Source organism: Quercus lobata, chromosome 4, assembly GCF_001633185.2.
Source record: "Quercus lobata isolate SW786 chromosome 4, ValleyOak3.0 Primary Assembly, whole genome shotgun sequence".
NCBI lineage: Eukaryota > Viridiplantae > Streptophyta > Magnoliopsida > Fagales > Fagaceae > Quercus > Quercus lobata.
In genome coordinates this window covers 94,885,297-94,910,894 of record NC_044907.1, presented here as the reverse complement: position 1 = coordinate 94,910,894, position 25,598 = coordinate 94,885,297, and the positions used below count along the sequence as shown (strand labels likewise).

The following is a 25,598-nucleotide window of genomic DNA, read 5'->3' as shown; positions in this document are numbered from 1 at the left end:
GTGATACAAGATTCAATCGAGTTCAAAAACTACAGTCTCGAGTGGATATTTCAGCCTTCAAAACTTGCAGAGTTTGATTCTCTTTGAATCCGAGTATGTGCAATAGTGGCTTTTACAGGATACCAGGAAGCAATGTTTATTTTTCCCTTGGTATTTTTTCTTTCTCTTCACCACAGATTTACTGATAGTTTTTTTATCTAGAAAATCTCTTCTTTTTTGTGCTTCTCTCTTTTTTTCGCTGCCCTTTCTTCGCAACCCATCCCTTCCTTTTATAATGGAGTTTTTGGTCTTCTCGGGGAACCGTTGGTTCCCCTGTTTTACCCTTTTGCAAACAGAGCACGTCTTGTACCCATCACTCGGTAAGTCCCATTTCCGTTTTTTCTCATTCTTTCCTTCTTTCAGCTCTGATTCTTTTGAAAGTTCTTGGTTGGCCATCTTCTTTGGGATGTGCTGAGGTATGCCCTTCTCGGCATCCCCGTTTTTGGCATTTTCCACTTTTCCCTTTTCTTTCCCATCTGGGCGGAATCTTGTTCTGCCAACTTGAAAGCCGCTTGTTATCATTCTTTTTTTTGTGCTTCCCTGTTCTGGTTCCCCGAGGCCTTTTCTGTCTGTGCCATGAGAGGTCGCTGGGTTCTACTGGCGCTTGCGTTCTTCTGCTTTTGTTTCTTGTTTTCTTCTTCTGTCTTTTTCTTTCGAGCTGTCCTAGTCTTCCTTTGTCTTTGTGCCTGAAAGGATCCGCGCCTCTTGATGGTTCCTGAGGATCCTTACTTCTTATCCCTTGCCGTGGTTCTCTTTTTTTTGGATGTTTCTTCGTCTGGGCTTCAAGATCCCCTGGGCCTTTTTTATTCCTTCATGGGTCTCCTGCATCTGCTACTTTGGGCTTAACTTGATTTTTCCTTTTGGGCTTGACTCATTCTTTTGGGCTTCCTTCACTATGATCCTTTTTAGACCTCAGCAAAGAGTCCACAGAAGAATCCCTCAATGAAACCAGCACAGCACATAGCAACTCCATCAAAATATTACCCAGAAAAACGCCTCCCCTAAAACCACTGGTGAAATCTCCGTGACTCTTGAGCAAACTTTTTAACAGCGGCAGGCCTTCAACAGGCACAGAGAAACGCAAGAAGCTGCCATAAGAAGACCCAAAAAAGTAGAAGTGGCTGGTAAGAAGGCTGTTAAACTCCATAAGGTCAAAACGAGCTAGGAAGGAGGAAAGCCTTGAATCAAGATCTGGGACAGCCACTCCCGAAGCATCCCCCATCACTGTGTCCCCACCTACAGAGACTGGAAAACTTGCAGCCTTTTGCTTTGATTGAAGATCAACAATTTGAACAGATCTCACAATTCCCTCAAGAATAGCAGGCTCAGAATCTCTAAAGCCTATATCAACATTCGTAAAAGAAAAGAGAAAGGAAGAACAAATTTAGTCTTAAAAAAAGAAGAAGGAGAGGAGTGACAAAAAAAAAAAAGAGCGAACCAATACCAGTTTCTTGAGGCAGAGCCTCTTCCTCCTAATCCTCTGATTTCCTAGAAGATTCTGGGAAAGGACATAAAGCAAGTTGAAGAAAGGATGAAGAACCTGTGGGGAAATGGCTAAAGGAAGGAAACGATGCAGGGGGCTTCATCATGGAAGAAGAAAAAGAAAAGAGGATAGGGAAAGAAAGAAAGAAAAAGGGAATACAGTGGAAACAATTCGCACTCACCTTTTGAGTTTTTTGATTCCAAGGAGAAGGCAACACTAGGAGCAGACCTCACACTGGCTTGACCTAAAAGAGAAAGGAAAGAAGAAATTTAAAAGAACAGGGAACAAAGAGAAATAGAGATGAAACACTATTTTAAAGGGAAATACAGCTCACCTGTTTGTTTGGATAAAAGTGTGTCTCCCAAAGTCTCTTTAACTGACAATGTTTGAGGAAACATGGTTCTGATGGGACTAGGAGTACGCACAAGCTGAGGACTTTGAGATGCACGGATCTTAGAAGCTTCGGGATCCTGAAAAGCCTGGGCACCCTGTGTCGGTTGCCCAGTCTCCTCAGCCAGACCACCACTAGGGGGCTCCCCCTCCATAACAGGAAATGCAACAGAAAGGGCTGTAACCGCTTCTTCTTCCAGAACCTTGCCGGTCATAGGAGGGGATGCATCCACCTTAAAAAAAAGGGGAAGCAGTAATAAGTGAAGACAACAGGGTGATACAAACAACATAGTACCAAAAAAAACAGAGAAACATGAGCAAGGGAAATACATACCATGTCATCACCAGAAGATTGGCTTTTGCCATTCTTGAAATCAGACTTGCGTTTGGACTGCAAAGGAAACCATCACTCGTCAGCAAAGAGGAAGTAACTGCAACAATATGAACAAGTGAAAAAGAGAGAAGAAGGAAAGAGGTCTTGCCCTTCTCTCTCTCTTTCTACAGAGTATCTAGAGGTCTTTTGCTTACTACGAGTATGCCCAGAGGGTCCTAAGGGGGGCTGGGATACAAAATCAGAGGATCCTAAAGAACCATGGACTGAAGCAGTCACAGGAACCTGGAAAAAAGAAGACTCTACCTTGGTCTTCTTCCGGGTCCTTGAGGCTATAGGTTGCCTGACCTCTTTGTCTTCCTAGGATACCAAATGTGTCTGAGACTTCCCAGTTTTTCTTCTTTTCGTCTCAGGACCAGTCTTCACACCCTTTGTACTTTCCTCAACATCAACTATTTTTGTCTTTTTCGGCCTGACATCCTTGCCTTTACCTAAAGCGGTAGCAGAACCTATTGTCTCCACTGCACCTTTCTTAATAGGTACTCCGGAGGAGGTACCAATAATGAGACTGCAACCCAACCAAGTTCCAGGAAAATCTTGTGCATAAGTCACCCAACCTTCCCTGGAGGCATGCCATTCTGCAAACCCAGTCTTGCTGCTTATGGCAGCAAAAACAATCCCAACAGTAGGATGGGATAAATGCCTATTGGATGTTGGAGCAGAGGCAATACCAAGACTTGGAGTTTCCCGAACTAAACCAGAGCCAACATAGTCGACAAAAGGCTTATGTATTCTTCTCCAATAACCAGTATAGCCGCTAGAAGCAAAAACTCCTCTCTGGGAGTAAGGTACTACAAATTGGGGGCTCCTCTGTGACCAATAAGAAAAGGCCTGCAGCCTCAAGAAAGGATTCGAAGAAGGAAGGGACGACACTATGTCCTTAAAAACTGGAGGAATGTCTTGGTCAAAACCAAACTGCCGGAGCACCCGGTGTGCTGAATAATGGGTATATCTTGGACCACTCAAAGAGGGCACAGGAAGCTAAGAGGGGCTAATGCAAGCAAGATAAGCCAGACTGCCCTCATCACCACGACGCAAGTCAAAAGTATTACCTGTAGAAGATAAAAAGGAAGACAACACAGAATCACACGCAAAGCCGGGGCCAAACTCACGAGGAGATCTCCAATGTAAGCTCCCTGCTTGATCAAATAACTCAACAAGATTGAGGCCACCACCTTTCAAGTTAATCCAATGAAAAATAATGGGAAAAACATCAGTCAAATTGCCACAAAGACCCTTCACTATGTCAGGGGATCCTTGGAATTTATCCTTTACAAACTTCAAGCTCCTACACTTGGCCAAAGTAGCTGCAGAACGGTCCCACATAAAAATCTGAAGAATAGCACAGTGAAGAGACGAGGTAATCATATAACAAGAATCACTCTCGGCCTCATCTCCATGAAGCTGATCCAATTGAGAATAAACATGACCCAAAAACAGAGGGGCTAAAGGATATTGGGTACCTCGAACCAACTTGATAGCTAACGGAAAAAAGGAAGACTTAACCCCGTACCCAGGGAACTCGCTGAACAAGAACTTGCTAAGCCAAAATGCCAGAAAACCAGCCCACCTCACTTCCTTATTCTTCTCACGAGAAAGGGTCATCACCCATCTCCCCATTCTAGCCGGCTTACCACAAGGAGAGGCAGTACGATCGCCAAAATGGCCAAACAGTTTATCTTCCACCACAAAATCCTCTTTAGAAAGGTTGATATCAAAGGGACTCTCATTACCAAACACTGGGAGAAGGAAGTTATTAACCACATCCTCCAGGGTAATCGTCAACTCACCAACAGAAAAGAAAAAAGTATGAAGGGAAGGGCACCAACGGCGTACCAGATGCCTGAGCCCCTTAGCATCTCTGAAACCCTCAAGATTTCTGGAAATTGCCACCGCCTTTAGGATACCAGCGCTCTCCAAGCGACCCACAAACTCCACATCAAACAATTCCCTGTCTACCCAGATGGGCTAGCCTTGGATTTTCCCCAAAACAAAATAAAAAAAGATAGGCACCGCCTCTCGAATTCCTTGTCTAATCTGAAGGTCGAAAATCTCTCTAGGGTCTGGAACTTAGGCGGAACCAGCAAAACCCGTTTGGCCAGAAAACATCCAGGCGTGAGGAGACGGAGGAGCCTCGCTATGAGATACCTGAGGAAAAAATGGACTGGGAGAGTACCAGGGGTCCCGTAAAGGGAAGGCCGAATGTTCAGAAACTTTGTGAGAATCACTCGGAGCGGAACCAGAAGAACCTTCGCCCTCATAAGGGCTTGGGGTGCGCTCTCTTCTTTTTTGGGAAGAAGAAGAAGCCATTGGAACAAAGCAAATAATAAGAAGAAAAGGGGATTGAAAGAACGAAAAAGGGGAAGACGGGAATCACAGAGAGAAAAAAGAGACCGAAGAATGAAAGACTCAGAGAAGCAGAGTGATAATGTGAAACAGCCATAATAAAGGCGCAAAGAGCAGTTGGAGAAGACAGTGTATGGAAAGACGCGCTAGTTGCCAAAAAATTTAATTTTGAAAAAAATATTAATTAGTAGTTATTAATGGAAGTTACGGGAAACGAGAAAAGTGGGTAAATGGATTTTACCCCAAATACTCAACTACCACGTCCTATACGAAGAGGAAACTGTAAAATGAGAGAACACAACACATAGTAAAGGACTAAGGTGACCAAAAAGTAGCAGGAAAGGCCGGGATCCTGAGTAAGAAAGAAAGGAACCCAGGGGAAATTAAAAAGAAGACCCTACGAAAATCTAAGAAAACCTGAATTACTCATGTGTGGGCTTCAGGCAACCCACGAGCTCGGGGGGCTAAATGTTGAGGTCTAAAAAAAAGATCACAGTGCCTAAGCCTAAAGAAGTCCCAAAAGAAAATAAGCCAAGTCCAAGGAAGCAGGTGCAAGGGGACCACGAAAGAAAAAGAAATGGCAGGCCCAAGAGGCTTGAAGCCCAAAAGAAGAAGCATCAAGAGGGAAAAGAAACCCACGACAAGAGATTAAAGAAAAATAGCCAGGATCCTCAGCAACCACCAAGTGGCACAGATCCTTCCAGGCACATAAGCACAGTCAAAGGAAGATTAAGACAGTTTGAAAGAAAAGGACAAGAAAAGAAAATAAGAAAGAGAGTAGAAGCCACAAGCGCCAAAAGACCCAGCAAAAAAGAGAGGAAATAACCAGCGACCTCTCATAGCGCAAGTGGGAAGCGTCTCGGGGAACCAGAATGGAGAAGTACGAAAAGGGGAATGGCAACAGACGACTTTCAAATTGGCAGAATGGGATTCCGCCCGGATGGGAAAAAAGGCAAAAAGGGAGAATTGCCAAACGGTGAGATCAAGAAAGGCATACCTTAGCACATCCCGAAGTAGATAACCAGCCATGGACTTTCAAAATAATCAAAGCTAAAAAGAGAGAAAGAATGAAAAAATAGGGAATAGAACCTGCTGAGTGGTGGGCAAGGTATAGGCTCTGTTAATCATAAGACGAAATAGGGGAACTAATGGTTCCCCTAGGATTCCAGAATTTTCACTATAAAAGGAGGGGGAGGCTACGAAGAAAAGGAGGAGATTTTGAGAGAAAAAACTATTGGTAAAGTTTTGTAAAAGAAGAGAAAACTGAGGGAAATTTGATAACATTGTTTTCCCGGTATCCTGTGAAAGCCACTATTGCACATACTCGGATTCAAAAAGAATCAAACTTTGCAAGTCTTGAAGGTTGAGATAGCCATTCAAGACTGTAATTTTTGAGCTTGCTTGAACCTTGTATCTCGTCTTAGTGAGCATACTGTAACCATAACAAAGAAAATCTTAATGAAATATGTCTTACTGATTTAAGGATCCTTATAACATTGTTTTGTGCTCTTTTGTTGATCCTGTTTTCTGCAATTTACTTTGCTATTTTAATATGTCTTTCAATACGAATATCCTTGCTTGTCATTTTACGAGTATTGTAGGAAGCGTGCCCTGTGCATTACTTGATTCTTAAACAGCCTGTTAGCTGTGGTGAGTCAAAGCCCGGTCCACCAAACCACAACTTATTTAGGCCCGGAATCCTTGGGCCTGAGTGTCACAAAAAAAGGCACTCTCACCATATGTTATATATAAAAATTAAGAATTACTCCAAGTATTATTTATTTATTTTTAAATATTTCTACAAGTATTTTTATTTTTATTTTTATTTTTTTAATCTTTTTATACAAAGTACAAATATATCATATTAGTATATTTTGTATGTTTGGTTAATGTTTCTTTTAAGGTGAACTATATTTTTCTAACTTCTGTTGTAGTATATTATATTTGATATACAACTAAACTTTATAAGTTTCAAATTTATTATTCAAATTTCTTATTTCCTAATGAATAATGAGATTATTATTGTTAAGTTATGATTTTTCTCTTAACATTAGTGTTGGCTTATTCCATGACAAAAAGTGTTGTAATTGCATAAATTTGTTTCCTTGTATTTTGTGAGATTTTATTGTATTGGGTTTAGTATTAAGTTGGTGAAGACTCAAGCTTAATTGAAGATCAAGTGGATTTCGTGAGAAGCTAACTTGCGAAGTAGCCACGTGAGAAGCACATAATTGGAAGCTGAAGAGTCGTGCCAGGCTGTCAATTTCGCGAGTGTCTTGTGGGTAAGGCTTTCCCGTGAGGTAATTGTGAAACATTCTGCCTAGAAGATTTTTAAGTACGACTTTCTTACCCTTCACCCATACTATATATACCCTCATTACCCACAAATGTAAGAGAGGCCATTCAGAGAGAAAAACCCTAGATATGTTTTTTACAACACACACACCCATCTTTTAGAGAGAGAACTACTCATCCTTAGTGAGAAATCATTCTAGCCTCTTCTCCTTCCTCTCCCATTGTCATACCTTGAGAGGAGATTTGTACCCAAACACAACCCACACCTATTCAGAGTGTAAAGAGTGTTTTAGAGCTTGAGAAGTTTTGGGGATTTGCCAAAAGAAGCCGGTGAGGCTTAACGGATGCAATCAGGCATATTACGGGATCCGGAAAGCTAGACAAGACACAGTTCCGAGAAGCCTTGTTGGAGTAGGAGCTTGGAGGGCTTAGGTACATTGGGTAGATTAGGTTTGGAGGGCCTCTTGCTATTCGTGTATCCCAACTTATTGTCTAGTGGATCGATTTACCACTTGGAGGGTGGCGGAGAGGATTTTCGCCAAATTCTTCGGTTTCCTCTTCGATAACATGTCTCGGTGTTATCTTGTGATTGCATCTCTCTTCCCTTACTCTTGTTCTTTACTTCTATTGTTTGTTGTTCATGTTTATGCACTAGAGTAGTATGGGTTGATTGCGCTTCATTTAGTCTTGTTTTCGCAATTAAATAAGTTAGAGTAAAAGCAATCTAGTCGTAATTTTTAATTAGGGGCCAAAACAGCTCTTGCTTTTTCACACAAATCCGAGCTTTCAAATATAATAATAAAAATTCATCACAAAATTACAATGTTATCTTAGCCAAAATTACAATGAAATAAAAGGAATAAAAGATAGACTTTATAATAATTTGTTACTCAAAAAATTGGTAGAAATATTCAAATTCATAGCGATGTAGATTGCATTTTGACATAAACTTGAATTCCTATTTCTAAAAAAACAAGTATTAACCCAAATTAAAATTTAACCAAAGCTATAGAAGGGAGAGAGAGAACTTTGTAATAGGAATTTAAAAAAAAAAAAAATAAAAAAACATTTAAAAAAAAAAAAAACCATCAACCTTAATCTTAATTATAAGAAAAAAAAAAATCCAAGAGAGAGAAAGAGAGAAAGTACTCATACATTTTTGTTGGGAAAAACATGAATTGATTGGAAGAAATGACATCGAATTTATACAAAATAAAAGAGAGAGAAGAAGAGTCAAAATATAAGAAAGAGAAAATGATGAAGGAATTGTAACAGTCAAGTAAAGAGTAGTGCAGAGATAAAGAGGGAGGGGAAAGTTGAACAAAGTGTAATATTAAATGTGGACTAATAGGGAGAAGAAGTTTTATTTATTTATTTATTTATTTTATCTTTTTAAGAATTTGGAGAATAAAAGTTTAATAAGGGACAATAAGAGGTAGAAAATAAGTGGATAATATGGCGCTGATGTAGCTCAACAAGAGCATAATAATAATAAATAATAAGTTTTAGCTTTTATATAATATATATATATATATATATATATATATTGCAATTTCTTACTTGGCTGCACTTCTCCGGACCTCAGGTTTGTGCAAAATAAGATAATGTTGGAAAGCTTATAAGATTATATTTACAATCGTACCAAATTTGCATCAAATCACACATCCAGATCAAACTTATTGATGATATAAAAAGAACTATACATATACCGTATGATTAGATGCACTACTCTTTAATGGGAAGTACAAATAAAAGGTTTAAATTTTGACAAAATTGAAGTGCAAGTGGTTATTGTTCAAATAAAAAATGCAAGGATCAAATTCACACTCACATTAAAATCACAAGGGTGACAATTGTATGAACCCCCTTATTTTAATAGGGGTAAACCTCACAAATTGGCTACATGAAAGTTAAAGACTTAAAAAGAGGCTATAACTTGTGTTCTAGCCTGTGAAAAGGATACAACAAAGCTAGTCCATTTGTCTCTAATATCTAATTCCAAAGCTAGTCTATTGAGTATATGATATCCACCTTATTGCTGCATAATTTTTGCATTTTAATTATAAAATATTTTTTAAAAAAAATTCAAACCCAGATTACAGTTCTATTAACGTCAGACAAGATATGTGAACAATTTGGTTAGTGTCCTAGAGCAATCTGGTCTTGAATTTCCTTCATGACTAATATCCCAAGCAAATAATTAAAAGTTTAAAACTTTCCTAGGGTAATGAATAACATGATCAACCGACAAATACCAACAAGCAAACAACAGTGAATTGGCTTGACTAATAAACCTGATATGTAAAATTTGAATAGCAACAACAGATAGATTTATTTATAAAAAATAAAAAACACAAAATAAATAGATTTTGCTATTACAATTATTCCTAAAAACTTTCCTATATCCCTCAGTAGGGAGTCGCTCTCTTAAGATATTCTGCCAGTCTCTCTCGATTCACTTTCCACATCATCTCATTGATTCACAATTGCATGCAATTAAATTGTCAGCAATTACCTTGCCTTCCAAAATCCCTTCCAAGGCACTTTGTAGGATGTTTGCAAGCTCAGTCATTGAGGGGCGAATTACAATTTTTTCACTTATACAATCCAATGCTAAGGACACAACATCTACCAGTGCCTCCATTTCTAATGGGGTAGGTGGTGGTACTTTTGGGTCCAAAATCTTGTGAATTTCCTTTTGGGCAATGTATGGCTCTACAAATTTAACTACAAACCATTCCTCAATATTTTCATTTAAATTAAATGCCTTGCGCCCGGACAACATTTCTAGCAATACTACTCCAAAGTCGTACATGTCGATTTTAGTTGTCAAACTGCCATTAAATGCATACTCAGGTGCCATGTACCCAAAAGTGCCCACCACCCATTCACATTCATAACCAGACCAATCGTCCACAGGGGCTTCCACAGATAAGTTGAAATTAGACAACTTAGCAGTCAACGTGGCATCTAGAAATATGTTAGACGGCTTGATATTGCGGTGTATGATTGGTGGTACTGCATACACGTGTAGGTATTCAATGCCCCCGGCTATTTCTAGTGCCACTTTAACCCGGGCAGCCCATGACATTAGAGAAGTAGTTTTAGGATTGTGAAGATGGTCAGAAAGGGTACCATATTCCATGTGCTCGTAGACCAATAAGCGCTCCTTACCATCTTCACAAAATCCCAATAAGCGAACAACATTCTGGTGATTAATGAGGGACAAAGCAAGGCATTTACTTAGGAAGTCATCGTCACTGAGCTTAGACATTGAAATTTCAGCACGCTTAATAGCCACTTCTCGGCCATCATCTAAAATGGCACGGTACAGTGAGCCAAAGTCATTTGTTTCAATCTTGCAACCTTCTGAGAAGTTGTTAGTGGCTTCAAGTAGCATTTTCAAAGGAAAAATTTCCCTATCTATAATTTCCATCAAGCCTTGGAATCTTGTTGTTAGGATTGTGCGTCTAGGTCTTTTGGAACTGTTGGCTAGTGACTTGGCTGCAGAAAATAATGACAATATGGATTTGTTTTTGGAATGAGAGAAATTTGGAGGTGTTCCGTTAGATTTTGAACTATTACTGCTTTTCGGCTTAAGAATCTCTTTTTTTTTTTTTTTTTGAGAGTAATCGGCAGAAATTTATTCAAAGAAAGAAAAAAAATGTACAAAAGCAAGACAGCAACAGAGAAAGCCAAAGAAACCTGAACTAGCTACTCAGCTTTCCCTACCCCTACCAAAGACAGCAGCTAAAAGAAAGATTACAACAAGGAAAGCCAAAAAAACAAAACTATCTTACAAACTCAAGACAAACATCCATAAGTAGATTCCAAATATTCTATAGCATAAGCTGCAGCAGACCTGGCTAGAAAAGAGAGATCAGGACGAGGAGTGCCAAAGAGAGCCTCATTCCGCTTATTCCAGATCATCCAACTGGTTGTGAAGAATATTGCAATCTCAGGGTCATTATTCCTTTGCAAAATTTGATCAGCCACATCCACAAATGAAGGTTGTTGTGTGTCTAGGGCTTGCTGATATGGAAGGATAAGTTGGAATTATTCCAAAATCTTCAGAACTACTCTCTGTTTCAGACCTACCTGGTGGGAAGTATGACGGTATCGAATAAGAGAATCGTGTTTCATTTGAGTCTGAACAACTCTCATCTGTTTCAAATTCAGACATGGCAGGTGGGAAGAGTAACGAAATGGAAGGACTTCTTGCTCCATTAGCATCAGTGTCAGAGTTGTTGGCTGGAATTGGATTTGTTCTATTCAATACAGAACTAACAGAGTCCAACTTGGCTGATGGGGTAAATGAGTACTCTACGAGTGATGGAATTCTTTCTTCTGTTGGACTGCCAAGTTCTGAGTTGTTGGCTACAAATTCTGCAACCAAAAATATCGAAATCTGATGAGAAAATATCTAATTCTCATTAATAATCAAAAGAAGTTATAACTCTGTTATTATACTCAAAGAGTACAAATCCTATTTGCTAATTACAATATGATAGTTGTACATGGACAAGCACGCGACAAGCACAATAACTACTTTAAAAATAAAAATAAAAATAAAATTGTAGCATAGGAAACTACTGTCGTTTCTGCAGACTAGACAAGAAACAAAGTGCTTATTCCATTGTTTCAATTCTTTGACACTCCCCCTCAAGATGGACTAGGGGAGCATGGATACTGATCACAACCACTAAATCAAAAAAAGTATTGATCACAACCACCTTGGAGAGAAGTGTTGAAAATTAATAAAGCTCAAAGCCTTTGTCGGTAAGTCTATTTGTCAGCAAGTGGAATCCATTATGAACCTCACCCACATCAATCGGCCTCCAGTATATAAGGTCCTATATGAAGCAGAAATTTGATAGTTTGACAAGACAACATAGGAGTTTTTGAGTAAGTGGACTAAGATATAATAAATTGAAGGAAAATGTAGGCACACGTAGGACATTTTCAAGGAAAAGGTGGACTGAAATTCTAACAGATCCTATGAGAGTTAACATAGCTATTTCACCATTTGGAAGTTCACAACACACTGCTTAACAAATGTGATAGTGGTAAGTAGAGCTACAGAATGCACAATGTTATTTGTAGCCCCGGTATCCACAACCCATGTATCTCCCTCATATGCATGTCTACTAACCACTTCCTTTTTCTTTTTTTTCAGAAAATATCGAATGCCTCAAATTACAACTGAAATCAGGACTATGAAAGTTCTGCAAAGAAGAAAAATTACCTGCCATAGAAGTGGAGTGAGCGGCTAGCTGAATTACATTGTTGGTCATGTGAGTTTCATTATTAGTGAAAGCAAAATTGCTTGACTGAATCTGAGTTCCCAACATAGCCAAGAATAGTTGACATTGCTCCTGAGTGAATGTAAATGAAGTAGACGCAGAACTAGAATTCTTTTCAACAGTGTGACCATTCATTCCACAATGATTGCAAGTGGGACTTTCTTTCCCCTTAGAGTTCTTGTTATTTTTGTTTCCTGAAGAAGAAGATACCTTAGTAACTAGGGTTGATGATTCCACATGAGGACTTGAATTGTTTCCCACACTACAACGCCTTTCTTCTTGAATTAGCAAAGTGTGCACTTCGTTGATGGGTGGGAGAGGATCCATCAACAAAATTTGTGCCCTAACTTGAGAATAGGAGTCATTAAGACCCATTAAGAATTGCATCACTAAATCTTGATGCTGAAGATCATTGAGTTTCTGACCTAAGTTGCAAGTGCAAAATCCACAAGAACACATTGGAAAAGGTCGAAATTTTTGCAATTGATCCCAGAGCACATTCAATTGAGTGAAATATGATTTAATTGATGATTGACCTTGCGTAATTCCAGCAATATCCTTCTGTAATTGAAAAACTCGTGCTCCATTTGCTTGTGAAAATCTTTCCCTAAGGTCGTTCCAGATTTCATGAGCAGTGTCCTTATAGACTATACTTGTAGCAATTTCTTGAGAAACAGAATTGAGGATCCATGAAGCAACCATTTTGTCGCAATGAATCCAAGCTTGTTTTGCCAATGGTGTTTTGACCATTGGAGATGATAGAGTCAATGTGCCATCAATAAACTCTAACTTGTTCTTGGCAATCAGTGCCATTCGCATTGATCTTTCCTAAGTCGGGTAATTCTCTCCTACGAGAGTTTGATACACAAGCATAGCACCAGGGCTTTCTTCATGGTGCAGGTACAGAGGATTTGATGGATCATCCAAGACGGATGAGCTTCGTGAAGAGGATGAAGAAGTTGAAGCTGAAGTCGAAGCCATTGAAATGGAAGTGTTTACGACTTGCTACTCTGTCAGTGTTCAATACATTGAAATCTGATAAGAAAATATCTAATTCTCATTAATTAGCAAAAGTAGTTACAACTCTTGTTGTTTCTATGTTCTTTTTAGTACAGAATAATAAAATTGGTTACACAGTGATTCTAAAAAAAAAAATTGGTTATACAGTAAAATGTAACTAACTTAACCTATTGGTTAATTACAGTGACTGCTGTACATGGATAAGCAAATGGCAAGCACTATAACCGGGCCTTGTAACTTAATTGACACATCTCTATGTATAAAATACTTGGGGTATACGGGGAAAAGGATTTGAGATCTGGGATTAGCACCTGGATATTGTAACTAGCTAAAACAAACTGTATTATAGGAAACATATATTCAGATATTAAAATTTTCTTGTCTAATTCGAAATTCTTTGAAACTTACTTGGATCAACTTGGTGCATCCACTGCTGATCCTGGGCATAAAATTCTGGGAGATAAATATGAATGAATGGAGGGGGAGAGAGAGAGAGAGAGAATTGCATATCATAAAGGTGTGTTGGTATTCAAATTTACAAGAATTTGGAAGTTTTAGCGAAGATACATTCTCAAGCACTCTCTTGCCGTTTTCTTTCCGCGTGATTGACTAGACCGAGGGCCAAGTTCACTTTCCAGAAGAAATAAAACTAAGAAGAGGAAGTTTCCACTGCGCTCAACAGTTTCCAACTAGCGACAAGCTCTATGTGTGAGTCAAAAAATGGGACTTTGCCGAGACCATTCACATCTTGCTACGGCTCAAGTGCTGTTATGACGGGAACGTGTTCTACTCCCACCACGGCTGGTGTAACTATTTGTTAAGTTATTATAGTGGGATGGATATTGGGCCATTTAACATGGCCCAAACAGTGGAGACAAACCCAACATTGACTAGCCTATTTTGATAATAAACATAGATCCTCAGGCTATAGGTCAGGCTTAATGCTCCTCTCCCATGCCCAATACCAAGTTCACATCCGGAGGCTTGTCCGAACTACCAAGGTAAAATCCCAAAGAAGGTAAAACTTCTCCAAGGTAGCTTTTTGTAGCTTCTTGATGATTCCACCAGGACTAGCTCAACTATTGATGCAATTGCCTAAGATCTCTAAATAAAAGAAGGCCCCCACTTGTAAAAAGAAAATTTTATATATATATATATATATATATATATATTTTTTTTTTCTTTTAATTACAAAAAAAAAAAAAAAAAAAAAATCTTTTTATTGGTCAATAGAGTGCATTAAAAAGACCTCATTGTATCCTAAAATACAGCACTGCACAGTCTGCCCATAGCAGTGCACACAACACTGCACATTCTGATTCTACACAAAGGCCACAGGCCCATAGCTCAAAGCTCGCAGCTGGCCCCCTAACACTAACCTACCCACACTCAATGTATATGCACATGGTACAAACCCACTATTTCTTTCTCTTTTCTTTTTTTTTTTTTCTTTTTTTTTTAATGCAAACTTTTTACTTTATTAAATATTTTGAGTTATCACGCCAATTAATGGTTTGATGTATATCATATCAACTTATTTATAAGTTATCACACCAATTAATAAATAGATTTTAAATAAAAAATTCAATAAATATTATTTAATTTAAATTTAATACTTAAATATAAAAAATGCCCTACTTAAAATTTTTACCTAGAACAAAGTTTAGCTATAAAATTGATTGTAGCATAAGACTACAACTTTACTCAATATCTTTTTATTGGAGGTGAATTTTGATAAATTCATCATTGGATTACATTTTCTTCTTATATCTTTCATACTTACAAAATTTCTAGAAATTTGAATATTAATAGCTATGTCATCAATAAATTGTTAAAATTGCAAATTTTTGTAGTTTAAAATTATGCATAAAATATAATCTTATAAATCATATAGTAAATAATATCATTGACACAAAATTTGACATGTATATTAAGAGTATAAAGAACATGTAATTCAACGGTTAGATTTTCAAAATATGTAGTAATATAAATGCTATTGAGTAAGGTTGTAGCCTTAGGCTATACCCAGTTTTGTAGCTAAATTTTGTCCTTTCACCTAAGACTCCGAAAGTTGTTGAGCTGGCCCTGGATTCCACAACAACCTCCATATTAATGAAAGTCACCTGCCTAACACCATTGCATTTAATGCAGAAAGATAAGCCTGAACTGTGAAAAGAAGTCCCCAAAGTCTCCATTCATGATGAATAACCAGGAAAGAAGAGCCCGATAAGACCGGAAGTTATCTAGTTGGACGCCTGAATAGTAAGAAGAAACCCTAGAAGACTATATTCATGATGAATAACCAAAAAAGAAAGGTCAATAAGACCATAAGCAAGGGCAAAGGAGTGGGGGGGGGGGGGTCGAGGGGGGACAAGTGCCCCCCTTGAACTTCCAAAAATTTCTCTAATAATACTACTATATTGTAAAAAAAAATGTCTTATTTGCCCCCTCTATACAAAAGGACAAATAACTTTTCTCTTTTTTTCAATTCCCACAACAGCTTCTCTTACACATAAATAGACCTACAATCCAACTCTTATATTAAAATAATGGTAGAATTGATAAAGGATGTTTTGTATCCATTGTTTTACTCGTTAGTGGCCTCGGCATTGATCTTACCAGTTGCAACAGTTACAGTTGAAAGAACTTTTTTAGCAATGAACATAATTAATAATTTATTACACAATCGAATGGGAGATCAATGGATAAATGATTGTTTAGTCACATATATTGATAAAGATATATTAAAGACTATTGAGTGTGAAGAACTCATGCAGCAGTTTCAAAATATGAAAAATCGTCGAGGGCAATTAAGTAAATTAAACCAGGTGCAAAAAAATAAAATAAATTTTATATTTTATGTTAGATTGTGTATGAGAATTACATTAGCATATAGTTAGCTATTTAATTTTTTATTAATATTGATTAATATTTTTTAGATTAATTTTTTACTTTCAATTTTGTCTTTTAGTCTTACCCCCCCAACCCAAATTTCTAGCTCATCCAGATGGACAAGGACAAAAGACTAAAAAGAGGGAGATGGCTCATATAAAAAAGAAGTGGTGTGCTGTCGCAAGCAACCAAAAATAAAACCTATACTCTTAAAAATATATGTAGTAGTGCGAGTAAGGATTGTTCCCACGGAGAGTATCTAGTCTAGTTTTATGCTATGTGAACGAGGAGGGGGGGGGGGGTTAGAGTATAATGAAAAAAAAATTAAGAAAAACAATTAAGGAACAATTCAAATTAAAGTATCGAAATCAATCAAGAGAACAAACCTTGGTCCAAGTCAACATCCACCATCGGAATATTACAACTGATCATCGATGCAAGTATATATCATTCACACTTTGAATATTCACCATTGGAACTATTTTCCTATCTCTCCTTAGTCGTAGTTAATTAGAAAACAAACAATCTAATAAACCCTAACTACTAAACAACCCAAGACAAGCGCTAAAAGTTTAATCTAGTAGCAGCCTTAAGAATTAGAGAGATCGATGAAACTAAACAACACAAACACAAGCGGTTGCATTTAATTTAGTCGAGCATTCTTCCTAAGATCTAATAATTTCTGACACAGCAAATCATTAAATCTTGGTTGCTTCACAAGTTAGAGAGATCAAACAATTACGGATTTGATATCTAACCTAGCAGTAGATTGCAACAAATAATAAACTAGTAGGCCTCCTAGTAATTAAACGAGACAATCATGAAAATAAGCACAAAAGAACATCCGATATTCAAAGCATAAATCGAACAATAAAAACAAATTAGATCTCACAGTTTTATTGATTCCAAGGCTTCAGTTTCCCTCGACCAAGTATAAAAGTTTAGCCATACAAGGCCATGATGAAAACTCAAAGGAAAAAAATCAGAGAAGAGGGGAGAGAGAGGCGTGTGTGTCTAATTCTGATTTCTCCTCCCCCTTTTACATGTTAATTCCCCCTTTCCCAAGCCTACAAAATCTCCTAAAAATATTCTCAATAATAATATCCAAATCTAACTAATTAAGGAAAAATATTAAAAATAAAACAAAGGAAAGTGGTGTTTTTCAGCTGGAAATTTCGTGCACCAAATCTGGAGGCTTCCAAAAATAAACCACATCAAATACGCGTATTAGAATTTCGGGCAAAGGAACATTCCAAAATGTCAGCAGTGCAGGTGCAGCAACTTCAAGCCCGATTTTGACCTTGATGCAGCCCGTATCTCTCAAAACTCAAAACATGAAAGTTGTATAGCTTTGTCTTGGTGTTCCATAGCATCTCTAATCATCTCAATCGGAGCTTGGATGAGAGAGTTATGCCCAGATTACGAAGTGATGTCAAAGCTGTCCAAAATCGCCCAATTAGCTACGTTTTGCACTTAATGCCTCCATTTGCATCCTAAATCAAAATATAAGAATAATGAGTACATTTAGGCACCAAATAAATATAAAAGTCTAAACATTAAGGGAGAAAAATATGACAATTTGCATTCTCATCAAGAAGAAAGAAGAAAGAGAAGAACAACACAAAATATGCAAAAAAAAAAAAAAAAAGAGATATAGAGTGTGAATGTTCTTGAGAATTATCCTTGTAACACAACACATAAGATTAAATAAACAAGGTAATACTTTGTGTCTCTTATCGAGATTAGGAATTACCCAAATCTATCTGAGGTATTGACCATGTTAGGTTCTAAAGACTTAGGAACTAATATATTTAGAATTCTAATGTGTAATGTTGACAAACCATGATCAAAACAGTTGTTAGTCTTGTTTAGACTTGCTCAAAGTGTGTGCGTTGTATGTAAAGTTGGAATCGAGTGGCTGTAGAAGTATTAATGACTTTCAGCCTGGCTCGATCGATCGAAACTTAGACTCGATCGATTGAATCTCGGGCAGAATGTTTTTTTTTTTTGCAAATTTTTCCAACTCAGCCCTAGCCTATTAAAATGTGTAAAGTTTTATGTTTTTCCCTAAGTATAAAAGGCAAACCCTATCTACGTTTTTGAGGTTGCTTTATTTTGCTGTGTGTGTGAATCTCTTGTGAGATCTAGAGGTGGTTGCCTTCACACATGCTTAGGATTATCAAGAAAGAGATTTGATTGAGAGCTTGATGATCATTCAGTTGCTACACTAAGGAGCTTAAAGAAACATAAGCGGGTGTGCTTGTATTTGCTGGAGAATCCAAGAAAGAAGAAGTTTGTGGTCTTGGAGCTTGCATGTGGTCGTGTCAGTAAGTTTCTACTGGTGGGTTGCAATAGGATGTTAGTGGTCTAAGTCCTATTGTAAAACTTCGATTCTTTCATAGTGGATTTAGGTTTACCTTGAGGATTGTTAGGTTAAATCCTCCCCAGGTTTTTACCGGTGTGGTTTCCTAGGTCATCATATCATTGTGTTATTTATATTTCCGTTGCTATGCATGATATGATTGTTTGATTGTGATAACCTAGATCTGGAATTTGAACTAAGTAATAACTTGGCTAATTAACTAGGTTAATCCAATTGTGTTTTAAGGGGTCTAAAAATGTACAGAACACACAAGATCTTACTTCAGAATACAACAAAGTAGCCTACACTTCATGTTTGATTTCACATTCATCTATTAGGAACCCATGGATAATGTTGTAATGTTTTATGTATTTTTTTTTCTTTGGAGAATGTTATACATATATTATAGCATATTTGTTATGAAAATTTGTTAGTAATGAGTTCATCATAAAAAGAAACAGTTATAAATTGCACACACATATTCATTATAATTATTATGTTCCAGTAATGAGACAAAAAAAAAAAAAAAAAAAAAAAAAAAAAAAAAACAACAACAACAACAACAACAACAGCAACAACAACAACAACTTTGGAGTAATATTGTATAACAAAAGTTGATAAAAGCATATTAATTCATTCCATATTATTGATCTTTATTATGTGATGTAATAAAGAGCTTCATTATGAAATCTTTTTTTTTTTTTTTTTTTCCTTCAATGATTTGTTATTGTGTTATGGCGACGCTTGTAAAGCTTGTTGAGGGGTATGTTATCATCATCTGTTTCTTCATCTTTAACACTTGAAGTTTGGTCAATCCCTATTTGTTTAATTTTTGAGCTTTCATCACTTTTTCCTTTTGTTGCATTATTTGTGTTAATCACTAATGAATTGGCACTGTAAGATTATTGACTGGATCTTACAAAATTTGGACCTCTGAATTTGCTGTCGCTAAGATTTTTTTTTTGTAAATGTTTTTATATTTTTTTGTAAATTTAGGAATAGTGTAGCAAAAGGGTTAATATAGCATATTGGATTGTGTATTTTTCTTTTTTCTATACATTTTTGTCATTTGAAGGTGCATTAAAAAATCTTAGCAACTGTGCAATTTTCAAAATCATCATTTAGATTGAATTCATTTAAATGAAGTAGGAAAATGTTTTTTTTTTTTTTTCCAAAAATTTTCTTCAAGTCATATGGGATTTCTTCTCCAATATCAATTTGCATATGAGGAATATATATATATTATGATCAATAGTTTTATAATAATTTAAATAAGTTGTACCTTAATTTGCTTTCAGCAAGATCTCTTGTAGATTTATTTAGGATTTTCTCAGCATCTCGATCAAATATCACAAAATTTGTTTTATTAGTTGCATCAAAAACTTCAATTTGAATCCTATCTTTGAAGTAGTTTGTAATTGTATATCTAGTAGTTATAGTGAGATGAATATATTATAAATATTTGGAGAGTATGTAGTTAATGTGAGTACCTCTAACTTTGGGATAGAGAGATTTGTTTTTTGTTTCACATTTTGCACACAAAAATGATCCTAATTGTGGTTTGACCTTCCTTTAGACAAAGTATGGACAAAATATAATACCAACCCATTGTTGTATCAATCTTGCTTATTATTGCAATACCCTAGCAATTCACATCCTGCGATGAACTTTGAAGTTAATATGTATTATTTTTTAACGTAAATAATATGATATATTATTATTATTTCATCTAAATGATAAGTATAATTTGAAATGATTAACAAAAATGTTTCGTATGATCCCTTTCAATGCATTTTATCTCTATTATTATCTTCATATTCTTTAAAGATAAATCCTCCGATGAATTGTTTTGCATATATTTTTTGTATTTCTTAAATAGGATCATGTTTTTAACCATTCCTATCATTGAATTTTTTTCAAAAGAAAATATTTTGTAAAAGGCATTTTGTGAGATAGTATATGTTATTTATTAGACTTTTTTTTGTTATTATAAAAAGTGTAAAAATATGCACTTGTGAATTATTTCAGCAACTTTAGGAATCTCAAGATTTATATATATTTTTGTTGCACCGATCGATGACAAAGAGAATTTTCTTGAATAAATTGTATAGAACATTATTAATAGACAAAAGCATGTTGAATTGAAATTTAGAAGGAAAAAAAAAGGAATACGTGATTCCATGAGAATGAGATTTTCTAAAACTATCATCTATATGTGGGGGAGGAGGAAGAGAGTTTGTAAGTGAATAGGAGTTTTGGCTTTGATTTACATGTGAAAAGAGTCAGACTTAGGTCATAATATGTAAGGTAATAACTGGGATTGGGCTTTTCATAAAGTTTGGTCTATTTTTAAAAGATAGTCCATTTTGTAGAGATTAACATTTGATCTAATTGTCAAGAGTAGCCCATATATTATATAATAGTAAAAATAAGTTACTATGATCTATTGAGTAATAGTAAAAATAATAATAATAATAATAAAAAGAGGTAAAAATGGCTAAATGCAAAATTAAAGTGCCATTTGGCAACCTTATACACTCTCGCATGAGGTCTCTACTTTTATATATATACTAGTCGCTAACCCGTGCGATGCACGAGATAGTTAAATAAAAAATAAAAAATAAAAAATAAATTATTTTGCTATTATAACTTGGCTATAAAAAATGCTATGATGATGATTTCACACAATTCTCCATTGCAATTAAATCTACTATTCATCACCAATATAATCTATGCTATCTTGCACATTTGTTTGCATAACAAACAGGTTGTTTTCATCTTTTTAATAAAACAATCTATGATAGAGGAAAGAGATAAATTGTTCCATTGCAGGATGCACGATGAATGTCTACTTTCCCAACTTGTTTAGTGTAAAATGATGTTCTCTTTCCTCTTCTTTTGCACTGCACTACATTTGGGTAGTGTTCAGCACAAAGGATTGTGCATAACTTCTCGTAATCACAGATGTTTTGGTTGTAAACCTATGCACATATCATAAAGAGTAAATCCTACTTTGGATAGATATATTATACAATTATTCAAATGATTAAATTAAGTAGGAAATAAAGAAGAAAAGTTGCACCAACCACAAACTCAATTTGATTTCTCTTGAATAAAATGGCATTATAAAGTGTTATAAAAATAAAAAATAAAAAAATAAAAACTGAGAAAGGGATTAGGAATACTTACACTTGAAAATAGAAAAATTGAAAATCTACAAATTCAATGCTTGATAATAGATCTACATATTGCATTCTCATATCCTCCATCTTTTGCAAGTTAATTGGATATAATTAAAAAGTTTTCCCAATAGAACGCTTTTTCCCAATATTCTCATACCCAAAAGCTCTATGGTCACTGCATAAAGAATATATGCACAAGTTTAAAATCAGTAATAGAATTAAGGTTAACCATTAAAAAAATCTGCAAATGCCATAAAAAGGATTAGTAAGGATAGCTTAATAATCAACCTGCAAGAATCACCAGTAAAGGATCTTCTTCATCAGCTTCCTCTTTCCAACAAACTTTTAATATGCAATCGTAGTTCTTGTAAATCTGACAATCTTAGGTAATTGATACTGACTCGATGGATTATGGATCATCTTTGCATACAATCTATAATAAATAAACGACAAAAAAAGGAAGAAAGAAAAGCATTTAAATTAATCAATAAACAAATTAGGCTAACTAAGTTGGAGAAACATGTTTCATAGAAAGAGAATCTTGTATTTGCTAAGTAACCTTTCATGGTGCTACCTCAATACACAACAAAGATACGAAATTTTCATTGATCTAAATGCTCAAAGAAATATAGAGAGTTGAGAACTATTATATCATTTAATTATATGTGTCTCAAATTACTTTGTTTCTATAAGGTTTTGATCTTCACTACTTACATCAACAGAAGAATTGCTAAGCATGAACCACCATTAAATTTTGGCTTCAAAAAGATTTATATACTTATATAATAGTGGCTGTGAACATTAGAAAGTGCTGACCATTATAATAGTGCATTCTTTTGCTTCCCTCTTCTTCTCTAGTTCCATCAATAGACTCAATCTCTATTTCATGCAATTCAGCCTCAACATTGCAAAACATTACTATGTCTGCATATTTGTAAATGTTAATTGCAAGCATATAAATGTTCAACTTGTAGTATATTTATAAATGTTCTTCCTCTTTGACATTTTTTATGTTCTCAATAATAATGTAATACTGAAATGGTTACTTTAATTTAACTAAAAATTTTCTCAAATTTGAAACACATACACAAACCAAAATTCAATAATACATATAATTATTGAAGTATATGGGTTATGGTTAATAAATGCAAGGAAATGTTTGTTTTAGTAACCTTTTCAATTAGGCGTCACATTGTTTGTCCCACAGACTGACACAATGACAAAAGCCAAACTCTTATCCAACCCATACGCACAAAAAATATAAGGTGAATATTCGATTTTCCTTGATATATATTTTCTAGGGATTTCTGTCAACTTACTTAGTAAATCTGCGGTACATGATGAGAGGTATAAGTTCAGTAGAAGATTGTTCCTAAGGGCGTATTTGCCTTCTTCTGTAGGTGGGATTGTAGATGTCTTCGATTTTTCCCTTCTATCAACCTTAATCAAAACTAATAACCCAAATAATCAAGGGTGTTACTGGATGAGCGGATAACAGACCAAACAAATCGGCTCATATATCAATTATCAATAACACACCCAAAATTATAAAAATGTAAATAGATTAAAATGTTAGATTGCAAAAGAACTTAACTGTTTATTTTTAATTCAGTCAAAGAATTAGACAAACAAACAAAAAGAGAAGAAATATATAATAACGGTTTTCAAAGTTTTCAAGGGCTTTAGCTAAGTCCTCATACTTATACTCCATCTCCACCTTTGCAATATCTTTTAAATTAAAGCATGGACACAGTAAAAATGAGTGAAAAAGATCATAATTTTTTGTAAAAATTCAAAAATTTGGGAATTTAGATTCAGATTATGTAATAAGAATAAAATAGTAGGGTATTTTATCTTAAAGGTGCTATCTAGCACAGAACAGATTGGATTGTTGAGTTGTTTTTTCTTTCTTTCCCACTAACAAAAGTAAAGTATTGTTTATGAGAAAAGTTTGAGTTGAAGCCAAGAGAAGAATATTTATAGATACAAAATATTATGGGCAATTCATATTGCAGTGGAAGAGACTGTACTTGTCAAAGTCTTTGTTTCAACACCTCTATAAAATACATCCACTGGGTTTGAAGTTGACCCTTGGGAGCCTGACCAAACTCTGCAGTATTGATTAAAATCTTATTACAATTCTAAATCTTCAGGCAATCATTATTACTTATACAATATCAATTAATCCAATACAACAACTATTTTGAAGTATCTGTGCTTCCTATTTTGAAGTATCTTTGAAACCTATTGTTTGAATTATTTTTCAGTGCAACAGCAAGAGTTTGAAAAAAGAATAAAAAATATTATAATATGGAAGGGTAAAAGTTAAATGAAGAAAGATGGATAGGACCGACAAATCTTTCCCATATAAATAAGACATGGGCAAATGCACCATTTGGCAATGACACCACATCCTTCCTATTAACAAAAAAAGATGGAAAATCATAACCAAGAAATTGAGGACAAAGCCATGCTACTGCAATTAGCAACCCCCTCAGTTGATATGAAAGAGAGAGTAATAATTTGATTGAATTTGCTAAAATATGAAAGAGAGTGCAATGTAGCCAATAATTGAAATTAGCAAACTCTACTATCGATTCCAAACCCATCATTCTATGCTAATCATTCAAAAGAAACACTCCCAAATGTAACCCTAAATCATACTTAACAGCCAAAAACAATAGAACAAAATTAAAAACTTACTGGTAATGTTTTTGGAGAAGTTTTGTTCTGATTACAAAGTCCCTCAGATTTTTCTCTCCCTCTCTGACTCTTTCTGTCCCTTATTAAGGCTCTCAATTAACAATAATAATGTAAGGCTCTTTTGGTTTTTTAAAAAAAACCACAAATTTACTCCAAATAAAGAGAATAGGTAAGGGGGAAAACCTAAAATTAAAATAAAAACATCACTCACCATTCTTTAAAATGCCAAGAGACGAAGCCCATGTAGAATTTGATCTTCTATAGGGTTTCCCTAGGTTCAACGAAGCCAACATCGAATTTGATAGCAAACCTGATCTTAGACAATTTATAAACAAATTAGAATCTTTACTTTGATGAAATTTGGAACTCTAACTTCAAATTGTTACTCATCTGACATTGAAAGTTGCGAGAGACTTGGAGGGCGGCAATTCGTGGCGATAGTGGGAAAATCTGAGTTTTGGGTTTTGATTTTGAAGGAAGGAAAAGGTGAGTTTTAGGTTTAGGGGAAGGAGATGTTAGTGTGTGAGAAGAGGAGAGAAGTTTTCGTTTTTTGGTTTTAAAGAGGTTGTAATGTGTATTTGGTGGGGCAGAAATTAGATTTATTTTTAAATCAAATATAAAAAAATAAATAAATGCTGACGTGGAAAATTGTGGAAGCTTCAAAAGCTTTGGTTATATATATATATATATATATATATATATAGACTAGTCGGAAACCCGTGCATCGTAAAAGTATGTTGGTCTCAAACTTTGCATAAAAACTATAATTTTAAATTATATTGGTCTCAAACTAAAACAATAAATACTACAGGAAGACTTTTAAAAAAAAATAAAAAATTTGGTGTGCATCTAACTAAAAGTTTTTGTAGTCCTCTAGTTTCTACTGTGGGATACTAAAATTAGTTTTGCATCATAGATTTTATGCCAAATATTTGTGGCTAAAATCCTATAAATTGTTTAGATTTTCAGAACGGACAAATGCTATTAGAATCTACTAAAGGGACAAATGCTATTAGAATCTATTACCGCAGTATCTCAATTGTTTATCAATATCTGAACTTATGATCATATTTATGCTTATGATAGACCTACCACTTTCACGCATTTGTGTAAAAAAAAAAAAAAAAAGCCCTATAATTCAAAGGCACACAAACAGTTTGATCCAACTTGTGAATTTCTTAATCGGTTGTAA

General features: G+C 35.4%; 1 protein-coding gene across 1 annotated transcript; it reads right to left on the bottom strand.

Moving 5' to 3' along the window:
- Positions 1-10,574: 10,574 nt before the first annotated feature.
- LOC115987733 lies at positions 10,575-14,029 on the bottom strand. Its single transcript, XM_031111324.1, has 3 exons — positions 13,676-14,029; positions 12,190-13,257; positions 10,575-11,330 (listed from the first exon to the last, which is right to left on the bottom strand). Exons 2-3 carry the CDS (start codon positions 13,064-13,066, stop codon positions 10,933-10,935), a joined length of 1,275 nt encoding a protein of 424 aa, XP_030967184.1. The 5' UTR covers positions 13,067-13,257; positions 13,676-14,029; the 3' UTR covers positions 10,575-10,932.
- Between the last annotated feature and the right edge of the window lie 11,569 nt (positions 14,030-25,598).

Bases quoted from the DNA above. Each gene is read 5' to 3' on its own strand.
- LOC115987733 (XM_031111324.1), bottom strand. From the start codon at position 13,066: ATGCGAATGGCACTGATTGCCAAGAACAAGTTAGAGTTTATTGATGGC. The intron at 11,331-12,189 runs GTAATTTTTCTT...TTTTGGTTGCAG, and splicing joins TCACTCCACTTCTATGGCAG to AATTTGTAGCCAACAACTCA.